At 45.9% G+C, this 12,807-nt stretch overlaps 1 protein-coding gene across 2 annotated transcripts in view; it reads right to left on the bottom strand.

Moving 5' to 3' along the window:
* Positions 1-336: 336 nt before the first annotated feature.
* The window catches only part of EDAR (ectodysplasin A receptor), a 33,989-nt gene continuing 21,518 nt past the window's right edge, over positions 337-12,807 (bottom strand). Inside the window, exons 8-13 of one of the 2 annotated variants that reach the window (XM_042981042.1) lie at positions 12,408-12,536; positions 12,217-12,291; positions 11,860-11,932; positions 9,137-9,293; positions 7,985-8,045; positions 337-3,019 (exon numbers count right to left, since the gene is read on the bottom strand). In XM_042981042.1, coding sequence (XP_042836976.1) covers positions 2,697-3,019; positions 7,985-8,045; positions 9,137-9,293; positions 11,860-11,932; positions 12,217-12,291; positions 12,408-12,536 — 818 coding nt within the window. In that variant the 3' untranslated portion in view covers positions 337-2,696. The remainder of the gene's footprint in view (positions 3,020-7,984; positions 8,046-9,136; positions 9,294-11,859; positions 11,933-12,216; positions 12,292-12,407; positions 12,537-12,807) is intronic. The other variant, XM_015544577.2, reaches the window with a different exon arrangement.

The raw sequence follows: 12,807 nt of genomic DNA, 5'->3' as shown, positions 1-12,807 counted from the left end.
AATTGTCACTTTAAGCTATTGAATTTTGGGATGGTTTGTTACACAGCAGTAGCTAAGTGATACAGTGATGGCAACTTGGAAAGCAAAGCGGTTTTTTTTGTTTTGTTTTGTTTTGTTTTTGTTTTACAATCTCACTGTAATGTTTGCTTCTGTTGAGTGCATGGTCCAGGCCATAAAAATTTAGGAAGTTCATTTAGGCTGGTCACAATCCTACAGTCTCATCTTACACGTGCAATAACCAGGAACAGAGTAATCAGAGGCTTCTCCACTCACCTGCCCCCTCCCTCCCTCCACCCCCAGAAAGAACTCACATTGTAGCAGTCTGTAGATCTCCTTTTTATTAGTTTATTGAAACTGTAAAATATAATAAGTTATATATACAGGATGAGACAAAACTATTAACAATTAAGACTTCACTGGTTAAGGCCCACAGCTCCAGCTTAGGGTGTTTCCTAAAAGTTTTTAAGTATAGCAAAATAATGAATGTCTCCATACAAAATGTCAGGGTGGAAGTCCCTGTTCTGGTCAGTGATAATCATTATGGTCACATTGATTTGAATTCCACAATGTAGGCTAAAGCTCATCAGAATAGACTATTCTTGGATTTATGTCCAAATAAGTAGATGACAAAGGAACGTTTAGCTCTATAAGGACTAACTTTCTAAAAATGGCAGGTTGAGAATCACTGAAACATGGCATGATGCTGGCTAGACATCTGGCCCCAGCATTGTAAGTGTGAAATGAGGCAAAGCTCTGGGTCCAGGAACAGCCGCCTCTGCTTCTTCACTGAAAATATTGTTCTTGGGAAACTGCAAGCTGTCTCCCTGGAACAGCATTCTTATCACATGTGACATTTGCAGCCTGATTCAGGGGGACAATCTCATCATCATCATCACAAAGCAGGAGAAAGGGGTGCCATAGGATTTCAAAGAGGGATTAAAAGGATAATTAAGTTTTGCCATGGAGTATTTAGCTTGTAGGATATAGCAAATAGGTTCTGAAAAACAGCAAAGAGACACAGAAAATGATGATATTAAATATTCAGGACCTAATTATGATCCTATCACAGTATGTCCTACATTCATTGGTGGGCAATTGCTTGTTGGCTCTAAATGTATGACTGATTTCCTCTCCCCAAAGCATTTGCTCAGTCATGTGACTTATAATTTTAAAAACATCGCTTTGTAAGTCAGAGACTGGTTTTAATTTGGTAATAACTATAGTCAGATCTGTCATTAGGAAGCTCAGCAGTGAACTCTAAATTAAACCCCTGGTATGATCACTACCCTGGCTCCCATGTTCTTGGCAACTGCAGGTGTAGTAAGAGATTTTGCCAAGAACAATGCCAGTTTATTACTTTACCTCTAAGTGTATGTCAAACAATTATAGTTACTCCGAGTTTTTCTGCTTCTAGTCTCATCTTGATGACTCATCTATGTTCACTTCAATGTGCACCTTGAAGGCCTGGCATTTCCTGAAGTCCACTTTCCTGTTGCCCACCTAAACCTTACTTTTCCTGATTACAGAATCACAGACTAATCTCTCTTTTGCAAAAGAGAAACTGAAGCCCAAGAGGGAGAAGAGAATGGCCCAAGCTGGCACAACTAGAATCAGGTCCTTGGATTTCAAGCCCAGGCCCTGCCTGTGTTGTGAGGCTCCATTTTCCTTGACTGGCTCAGAAACCCTCATGTCACAAGGCTCATTCACAAGTCTCAGACACTCAGAATCTAAAATTATGCATGGCTGAATTCCTAGGAAGTCACCATTTCTCTTTCCACATATAGCTGACCACTCATTTCTGTTTGAAGCAAAAACAGGCTGACACATAATTTAAATGGACTGTGTCTTTGAACATTGCTGCCCCCAAAGGGTCAAATCTGACTAGGGATGAGAGTGGAAAGCAATTCATGTGTAATACAAAACCACTGGGTCTCAGGCCTGGGAATCAGGCAATAGGTGAAACTGGCCACTGACTGGACACAGGTCTACTTGACTGGACAAACACATGCCTTGTAGATCAGTAACAGAAGGCAGGCCACAGAGTGAACTCTTCCATTAGTGATTGGAAGGGCTGTAGGAATACGAATGACCTTAAGAACAGCCACTTAAGATATTAACAGACTTGTACCAAACCTGACACACTATGTGGAGTGTGACATCTGCCTTTGGTAGCCATTTCACCAGGCATTCGAGCTTCTTTCTTCATGATGCTGCCCTCCTTCATCACCCCAGTGGGGAGCCATCTCCCTCCCTCAGAACTTATTATGTTTTCTTAGTATCCCCTCATCTAGACTGTTTGATGTTTTCTAGCAAGATGGTTTGTAGACACGTCTTCTGTCTCTCCTGAGGTTGTAAACTCCTTAAAAACAGGTACTAGATTCTTCACCTCTGCCATCCCCACATTGTTTGGTTCATCTGAGCACCCAAAAACATCCCTTGAATGAGTTGAATAAATATTCATCCTGCCTGGTGAGGTACAGGTGGGTAGCTGGGACTATCCCAACTTTAATCTTTTATTTTTGGTTAGATTAGAAGACAGGCCTCATTTCCTCTTGTTCCTTGGAATGGCCTAAGGCAAATCCTCGTGACAGCAGAAAAGGCCTGACTCTTGGCAGTCTGTTGCCAGCACTCACAGCTCCAGAGCCCTTGGTAGATCCTTGGTGCCTCCCAGGGAAGGCTGACTATAGGCAGGCTCCTCAGGATGTAGTGGGTGGCTGGGAGGCAGGTGGCACAAGCCCAGCCCACTCCAGTATGTCTGCACACAAGGACTCCACAGCATCCAGCCGTTCAATCTGCACCAGTTTTGTGAGCAGCTCTGGGATGCTGTAGCCTGCTGTGCTGATGCGATCAAAGAGCTGCATGCCATCTGTCATGCCCCCAATCTCATCCCTTTTGAGTCCAAAGCTCTCGGCAAGGTGGCGCCATGTTTTCACAACAGCCTTCTCGGAGTTGTACGTGGAACTGAGCATTCGGCTTGTCTTCTCAAGGCAGTCAAATGGCAGCTCTGTGGGGCTGAGACCTGCGGACAAATAGCCACAGTCAGACATTGCAAATGGCAGTCAATAGAAGCTCAACACCATTAAAAATTATTTTTAAAACTTAAAAAAAGATTGTAAAATAAAACACAGATGCAGAAAACCATATAAAATAAGTGCATAGCTTGAGGTGAACTACACCCAGGACTTTGCCAGCCACATGAGAAGCCTTACCATGGATCCTAACCCCAATAACAGCCCCTTCCTCCTAGGAAAATAGCCACTATATTGACTGTTACAATAATCCCCTCAAGAACACTGTCAGCAGTCACCAAAGCCTTGAATATGGGCTACCCTTAGGTCACCGTGCTTTACATGGAGCTGGGCTGAGGAGGGAGTCAAAAGGACAGACAGTATTATGCCCTTTATGGAGACAGCAGTCACCTTTATGAAAAGTGCTTTCAAAGACAGCCCAAAATTGGTGTTACCTGAGCCAACTTACTGCAACCTGAGTGGTCCAATGGTTCTCAATCTTCCTGCCTGTTAGACTTACCTGGGAGCATTTTTTAAAAATGATGTATTTTTACTTTTGGCAGCTGGAGTAGACATGCTTTTCCTGATTGCTCCTAGTAAGTACAGCTAAAAACCCTAGATGCTCTGTACAAAGCAAACACAAAGAAACTCTGGAAAGTGGTGAGAAAAGACAGACTGGTAGAGAGCTTGGGAATAGAGCAATGACATGGTGCTGAACCTTTTGCATCATTATCCCAGACATGGAGCTGAAGAGTCCGGCAATCCAGAAATATGAACAATAACAAACCAAAATTGTCCAACAGATGCCTGCTCTAACTAAAGCACTAGGAAAAAAGAAGCTTAGCAAGAAGAAAACATTTAGACAGTAACTGCTTTGTTACAGCCAAACACCACAGAGAAAACTGTGGCCCCACCCTCAACAAGGCCAGCAAAGCCTGGATGTCCACTCTCCATAGGCTGTTACATTGCACCAGGTTTCAGGGAAGGCAAGGTCAAGAGCCTGGACTTTATCATCATCAGCTGGTAACAAGCCTCCCAGCCCAGTGGTATCAGTGGAGACCACTTGGAAAAACAGTTTCCCACCCCACCCCTCTGCCATCAACAAAAAGAGATTCCTACTTGGGTGTAAATGAAGGCTGAGTGGGAACCTAGATATTTACCTCCATAGAGGTATCAGAGGAAGCCAGATACAACAGAAGGTTTAAATAAGACACAGAGTCTCATAACATGACCTAAAACTCTCTAGATTTCAATAGAAACCCACTTATCATACCAAGAACTAGGAAGATCTCAAATGTTCTTAATTTTACTTTTGAAAATATTTCCAAAAAGGGATAAGGAGTGTGAGGCAGGGTCAGCCAAATTCTCTGTGGTTTTTGTAGCTAGAAAAATCTCAAATAAAAATAGAAAATATCAGAGATAACAGAGATGCTAGAATTACCTGACAAGGATTTTATAGAAGCCATGATACAAATGCTTCAACAAATAATTACATACATGCTTAAAACAAATGAAACAAATAGGAAGCCTTAGCAAAAGATAGAAAATACAAGAACCAAGTAGAAATGTTAGAACTGCAAAAATACAATCGAGATAAAAAGTTAAGTAGATATGCTCAATGGCAGAATATAGACTGAGGAAAGAATTAGTGAACTGGGTAACAGAATAGAAATCACTTATTTGAACAACAGATAAAAAATAAACTGAAAAACACAGAGCCCCAAGGACCTGTGGGGCTATAACAAAATATCTCACATTTTTGTCATGGAGGCCTAGGAGAGGAGAAAGAGAGTGTGGATGAAAAAAGAAATAACTGAAAATTCCCCAAACTTGGAAAGAGACATAAGCCTACAGATTTAAGAAGCTGAGAAAACTCCAAACAGAATACACCCAAAGAAATTCATATCAAGATACATCATAAATTCATGGAACTAAAGACAAAGGAATCTTGAAAATAGCAAGAAAAATCAACACTTTACCTACAGGGGAAAAGTATTAGAATGAGAAAGTATTTCTCATCAGAAACCTGGAAGCCAAAGGGATGTGGTACAGTATTTTCAACTATGGAAATGAAAGAACTGTCAACACAGTGCCCCATGCCCAGTGAAAATACCTCTCAAGAGTGAGGGGAAAATCAAGGCATTCTCAAAATGAAGGAGAACTAAGAATTTGTCACCAAGAGAACTACCCTAAAAGAATGACAAAGGGAGGTCTCTAAACAGAAAGGAAATGCTAAAAGAAGGAATTTTGGAACATCAGTAAAGAGCACAGTAAGCAAAAATATTGGTAACCACAATAGCTTTCCTTTTCCTTTTAGGTCTTCTGAGTTATGTTTGCTAGTTTGAAGCAACTGATGTGGTTCTAAATATATAGAGAGGAAATATTTAAGACAACTATAAACAGGAAGGACATAAACAGAAGCTGTTGTTTTTTTTTTTTTAAGTAGGCTTCATGCCCAGTGCGGAACCCAGTGGGGAGCTTGAACTCATGACCCTGAGATCAAGACCTGAGCTGTGATCAAGAGTTGGATGCTTAACTGACTGAGCTACCCAGGTGTCCCAGGACGTAAGGTTTTTATACTTCCCTTGAACTAGTGAAAGGATGACCTCAGTGGATTATATATGTATATATAATACAGTACCTAGAGAAACTGCTAAAATAGCTATGGAAAAAGATGCACTCAAAACATATAGTATACATCACTCAAAAAACATCAAAGTGTATTTCTAAATTATGTTCAAGTGACCCAAAGGAAAGCAGGAAAAAGAAAACAGAGAAATGAAAAACAGGGACAAAAAAGAGTAAACAAAAAATAAAATAGCAATCTTAAATGCTAACATATCAATGACTATGTTAAAAATATCCTAATTATATGCTATCTACAAGAAGCTGATGTCCAATATAATGATATAGGCAGGTTGAAAGTACAAGAATAGAAAAAGATATACTATGTAAACACTTAATAAAAGGAAAGCACAAGTGGCTATTACATCAGACAGAGTAGACTTCAGAATAAAGGAAATGACCAGAGATAGAGAGGGACATTAATAAAAGGGTCAATCCACTGTCTGTGAAGACATAGCAATCCTAAATCCATATGCATCAAACAACAGAGCTCCAAAATATATGAAGCAAAAAACTGAAGAACTTAAAGGAGAAATAGACAATTCCACAATTACAGTTGGGGACTTCAACACCTTTCCCTTAGTGATTCATAGAACAATTACTAGGAAATCAGCAAGAATACAAAACTCAACAACAGAAGGAAAATCCAACCATGAAGAAAATCCAATCAACATTATAGAACACTTGACTCAACAATAGCAGAATACAGGCCTTCAATTTCAACAAAAGAATTTAAAAGAATTGAAAGAGTGTATTTACCTACCACAATGGAATCAAACCATAAATCAATAAATAACAAAGATAACAGGACACACTTGGAAAGTAAACAACAACCTCTTTTTTTTTCTATTGTCAGGGATGAAATTTGGTTTATTACATTTATTTCTCCATGGAGTTATTGCATTTAAAGACATGGTTTATTTTTCAAATGAAGAGACTTCTTTTCAGAGATCTTTATTAGGTTCCTGTCAGTTCCCTTGACTTTCCTTTAGAAGAAAATTGCATATGGGGGTGGGGGAAGAAAAGATATATGGATCCTCCTCTTTCTGGGAGGTTTTAGAACCAAAGGCTGTTGGTGTTTCCCATGCAGGGATGAGTCACCAGCAGTCACTTTCTCCTCTGTGTCCTTTCTGCCGTGAAGAGAGCCACTGGCACTGGGAATAACTCCACAGTGCTGCCCTCCACTGGGCAGCTGAGGTCCCTTGGCCTTGCCAGCCTTATCACACAGGCTGACCCTGGGGCATGTGTATTTTTGGAGAAGAGATGCCATATTTCAGCAGGCAGCCAAGTAGAGTTCTTGGCCCCTAGAACTTATTTCTGACCAACAGAGCACCCAGCCAGGGAGCCTGCCCCAGGCAAGGTGTGCTGGGCTCTAACTGTGCGGAGAACTGAGAGCACCAGGCTCCACTCCTGCTGCCTGGGCCAGACCTTGAAGTCCAAGGAGGGATGCCAGTGAGACCAGGACTGAGTGGCCTGATGAAGCCGGGAACATTCCCTAACCTCAGTGATGAGGGGTTTTGTCTCCTGGGTGAATACAAAGGTGATTTAGAGCCTGGATTGAGAAGAAGTGGGCAGTGTGGATTCCTGTTTCAGCTTGAAATGTTTATATTCCTAGTCCTGCTGCCCATACCTGGAGGGTACCTGCTGTGATACAGCCTGACTTTGCTTGCTCCAGAAGCATCTTTGTGGATGGAGACCATTACACAGGGAAAGGGCAAGGCCAGCTAATTATTGGGTAAGTGACTGAAAACACCAATGTGGGGACAGCATCTGGGGACACTGGAGGACACTGTTCTCTAGATCATCATGAATCCACAGTGCCCTAGACAGGCTCTGCCCTGGGGATGGGTGTCATCTTCTTGTCCTGTGAGGGAAAGGGCTGTGGGGAGTGCCAGGCAAAAGTTTAAAAAAAAAATTTTTTTTAACGTTTATTTATTTTTGAGACAGAGACAGAGCATGAACAGGGGAGGGCCAGAGAGAGAGGGAGACACAGAATCGGAAGCAGGCTCCAGGCTCTGAGCCATCAACCCAGAGCCCGACGCAGGGCTCGAACTCACGGACCGCAAGATCAAGACCTGAGCTGAAGTCGGACGCTTAACCAACTGAGCCACCCAGGCGCCCCAAGGCAAAAGTTTTAAATAGCTTCATGCCAAATCCCATGTCCTTCCACACCTGAAGTGGGTTCCCCAGCTACTGGGATAAGGAGCATGACAAGCTAGAGTGGGCGGCCTTTCTCAGCCCTCATGGGGCCTCAGGACTCCTACCAGAGCTGTTTCCTACATATTGATGATTGGGACAAGATCCTTGGGGAAACCTGGCTAAGTGTTCCCCAACAGTGCATCCATGCTTACCTTCAACAACTCCACACACATTGGCATACACATCCAATATCTTTTTCCTTCGACTTTGAATCTATAGGAAAAGTTAAGAGAATGTTAATTTTCACAAGGGAAAGTGGTAGCCATCAAAGATACAAATTCTCCATTGGAGTGTTGGCAGCTGCTCTCCCCTGACTTCTAGTCAGAAATGCTGAATGGCACCCTCACATGAACATCTCATCAGGAAATCACAGGGAGAAAGCCTTTTCTTCAGGTCTCTGCCTGAAGCACATTCAGTATTCACAGAGGTAGAGGCTGCTGCTCCCACTGGACATTCAGGCTCACAAGACTGTGTGGGAGGGTAAGTGGGGAGGACCCCAGCCGGCTGGCGGTGGCCTGAGATACTATGGCCGTGTCTGCAGCTATCCACAGACTCTTCTCCCAGAGCACACAGCTTGGGGTAAGGACACAAGGCCCATGCTGGATGAGTGCAGAAGGGACCCTGGCTGAAAAGTCCCATGCCCCACAGGAGCCAGTACCTCTCAGGAAAACTCCATAGGCCTCCAGGGTCCCTGCAAGTGATGGGTGCCATTACAGACATCCCTGAACTCAGGGCAGCCCAGAGCATGGCATCCCTGTCCAGACCCAGGCCAGATCCAGCTTCCCAATGGAGGGACTTTTTTTTACCCTAAGCTACATTACCTAGCAACATGCTGACCTGGGGTTGGGAGAATAGGTCCCAAGGGGCTGCCAACGACCCAAGTGCTACACACTCAGGCAGCCTGGGCAGAGCTGTGCTTCTTTGCCCATGCACACTGCCATGAGGGTGGGGGCCTGATTTAGGTGACAAGCCCTTTGGACAATTTTACATGAAAAATGCATATTATGTATGTGTGTGTATTCATATGCCCATTCCCACCCCCACCCCACACATATACATACGCTTGTCTGCTTAGATACACACCAGTATGTTTGCAAAGGTTTTTTCCTGTCCTATGGTATCCCAAACAATTTTAACTTTTTTCTTTCTGCTTATTTTCATTTTCTTTTGTAAAGTTCTATAATAGAGAGATAAGTTTCCTATTTTTTTACTATATCGTTTTGAACCTGCCACTCTGTCTAGGTTCCTGGCGGTGGGTCTACTGGGGAACGGTGAGCGTGCGTGCGGCAGCGCCAGGGCCTCACCCCGGCTGACTTCGTGGCTGCTGACTTCTCCCGGGCCAGGTGAACCAGCGACAACAGGCACAGCTCTGGGGAGCCCTGCTTGTCAGTGGCAGGCTCCTCATCACTGTCCATGCTCCGGCTTAGCAGCTGCTCATTCTCCGATGATGCGTCATTCTCGCTGTGGAAACAGAAGGGTGTGTGTTAACTGCAGCCCTGATACGTCCTCCCAGTGGGGAGACAACCGGGTCAGGGACTTGTTCCCCATGCTTTTACTGAGCAGCTTCTGGGCATGAAGCGAGAGAGACGTGCCCCGCTCTTACTCCTCGTCCTCTGCTATTTTCCTAACTAGTGACCTGGATGTTGGGTGGCCTGCAGGTGTCCTGTCAGAGGACTCACAAGGTGTCTCATGAGCCCCGCAGGGCTGGGGTCCAACAGTGAGGGGGACGGCATCTGTTCATCTGTCCACCCCCACCTAGCTCAGTCAAGCTTTCTTAAATACGTCACAGCTTCCTATATTTAATGCAGGAAAGTGCCAGGTTCAGCCTCGTGTCTAAACGCAAACAGTTTATGTGGCCAGCACCGAATCTCTGCAAGCTCTCTGGAATGACCCAAAACAAAGCTGAATGGAGCCTACCTGGGGATCCCCTCTTGACTAGGGGGTGACCTGGCTGAAATGTGTGCATTGTGGTGGGGGGGGGTCACAGAGAGCCTGGTGAGGGGCTCCGGGAAATCCCCCAGGAAGTCATGTGGGCCCACGTTCCACCACTGCTCACTGTCCACAGCCCTAGGCACATGTGGGGTGGAGCTTAAACTCTCAAAATCATTCCAAATATATAAAAAACAGCATTCTTTTTTATAGGCATCCTGCTGGCTTCCTGTGGTCTGGCTGAAGACTTACAAAGAATTATTCTTTTCTAGCAACTGGGTTACAGTAATGAAGCCCACACTCAAACACAACTGTAGAGACCAAATAAAGGTGAGGCCCAGTAGGTTCAAGGGACTCACTTGGAGTTGGCTGGCCTGCTGCTGTCTCCACTTGACAGCAGGCTAGGAACAAAAGCATGGTTGTCCCCAGAGACCACTGACTGTCCCAGGTCCTTTCCCTAAGAACTGAGAGCAGGCAGAGGGGAGAGGAGCTCTGTGCCTTGTCTTCTATAGCACCATCGTTGGGTTTTAAGTTTTACTTGACATTTACATATGAAACAAGTATTATTTTTCCAAATATTTTTCCAAATTCCCCAAATTTCCCTCATTCTTTAGATGAAGCTTAAGTCATGGGACACATCCCTGCCCTTTTTAGTATTCTTTTTTCCTTACTTTTGAGAATGAGAAAAGGCTGGAAGAACAGAAGAGGAGAGGCCGCCACAACACCAGGCTGGATAGACTGGAGGGTGGAGGAGAAACTTGTCCCCAGGGAGGCACTCTGCAGAGCCAGACCCTGCATCATGGCCCCTGCATGCCCTGGGGTTCTGAAATGAGGTCAGTGGGAATGGAGGCACTCACAGGAAATACCTGCCATCTGAGGGCCTGCTGAGGTGGACACACTTTCTTTTCTTCCAGCATGCAAAGATTTCATGATTTAAGTCTGCTTTCTGACCTTGTGTCAGGGGTCTTGAGAGATGCTGGGGTTTTCCAAATGTAACATGTTTAGAAGTGCTTTATTAACACCAAAGCTCTACATGAACATGTGGATTCATGATCATTCCTACAAATGAAAGCCTTTGCAAGAGTTCACCCACCACAGGAAGGTCCCAGGCCGGAGGCCAGGACAGGAGGCATTGCTCCTCTGCTCTTCCTGTAACTAGTTTGGGGGTCTCCCATGGCCTCTGTGCCCCAAATACATGGGCATTTGGGTAGATGGTGTCCTGGAATGGCCAAGTGGGTGGAGGCTGGACAGGGTGCTGATACCATGCGGTGGGTTTTCGGAACCTAAGCAGGACCAAGTTCAAATTACCATCTAAGGGGCTAAGGAAAAGTTCACTTCCCTCTGCCCTAGACATTAGAGCCAGGGCTGATTCTACATCTTAATGTGCACTAAGTATGGTGCAAATTTCATATGCCAAACCTCTTCCTTAAGAGGCCTTACTTCACAAGCATTAGTGGTTGGTCTGGAGCCTGTACAATGTGGGCTCTGGAGTCAGAGCTCCAGGGGCTCTGGCTCTCTGCCCTGCCACTCATGGATGTGTGACCTCAGGCATGTGACAGCTTCCAGACCTTGGCTTCCCACAATCAGGGATATTATTAGCACCTTGCTCATGGGGTGCTTACACTTAGCATGGTGCCTGGCGGCCAGATGTCTGGTAGACATCATCATCACCTGTGCCATTCAGGGTTTAGGGATACTAGTGCTGGCCTTAGCACTAGTGATGTCAGTGTCAGTGCTGGCCACAGTAGGCTGCTGGAGAAGAAAGGGGCACTCGCAGGCTTTGGGTCTGCACGCAGAAGGTGGATGTAGAAGAAGAAAGCCCAGGGCATCTGGCCCTGGAGCAAGGTGTTAACCACCTGCCCCTCATGCTGCCTGGCCCCTGCTGCAGGTCAGTGGTGAGGGTGAAACCTGGTACTCACTTGCCTTGCCGGTCTTGAGGCCCTGCTCCCTCTGGAGCCAGTGGCTAGGCTTCTCCATGTGCTCCCCATCTGGCAACCCAGCTCCCCTTCCTGCTCAGGAACCCAAGAGGATCCCTGACCTCACCTTGGGCTGGGGGATGCTCCACCCCATGGTAAGTGGCTGCCTTGGCTTGGCTTACCTCTTGGCAGTCTTGGCTGGAGCTGCGGTCAGCTTCTCAAATTCGTCCTTCTCGGAGAAAATCACCACGCTGTCTGCAGATAAATGGAAAGGTTGGGGGTGGGAGAAGGGAGCTGGAGTCGGCCTGTGACTCTGAGCTCATCCTTCCCTGCTCACTTCCTCTTTAGCAGGCCTGACTGGTGTCTAAACCACACCACCCTCAAAGCCAAGCACAATGTGGGGGCACTGACACTTTTTCCTGCAGCCCTGTTCTACGTTGCATGGGAGCACCAGTGTTATGAGGCCAGGCTGGTGAGTGGGGCAGACAACCTCCACCCTGGAGATGGACACCCGTGCTGTGGGGGCTGTGTATGCAGACCTTGGGCCTCTTTCTTCTCCTCTTCCTTGCTCACTTGGGCTTCCACACTCTTCACTGGGTGGCTGGTGCAGCATGCTGGTTGGAGAAAGGGAAGGGTGTGAGGAGCCTGGCTCGCTGACAGGGTAAGCTGATGGAGCAGTCTGAGAGTGAGGGTTTGTGGGGTGGGTGTAGGGGCATTGGGGAGCAGTCACCTGGGGCTGAAGGCTTCGTCTTCATGATGTAGAACATGATGATGAGGACAATGGCTATGGCCATGATGAAGATGGTGGACATGGCAATGATCAGGGCTGTGGCCAGGTGCCCTTGGCCTGAGAGCTCTGCTGGAGGCAGGGAGAGAGGGCAACATAGGGCTCAGGACTCCCTACAAGAGCCCATCAGGCCGGCAGGACCCACCCTCTGAGAAGATGGCAGCGCCTGTGGCAGGAGATGCTTCCAGGGGACCCTCGGAATCCAAAACACATGCTTAGCCTGAGACCCAAGCTGTACAGATTTTCTTTGGGAATCATGTCAGGACTGCCCAGGAGCTCTCCTGGCTGGTCTTAACTAAGGCTGATCCAGACTTCTCTGGAACCCCATGGTTTGGGTTCACTC

The sequence above is a fragment of the Panthera tigris genome, chromosome A3 (assembly GCF_018350195.1).
Source record: "Panthera tigris isolate Pti1 chromosome A3, P.tigris_Pti1_mat1.1, whole genome shotgun sequence".
NCBI classification, from domain to species: domain Eukaryota; kingdom Metazoa; phylum Chordata; class Mammalia; order Carnivora; family Felidae; genus Panthera; species Panthera tigris.
The sequence above is the reverse complement of the archived record's forward strand: the minus strand, read 5'-3'. Positions and strand labels throughout refer to the sequence as shown.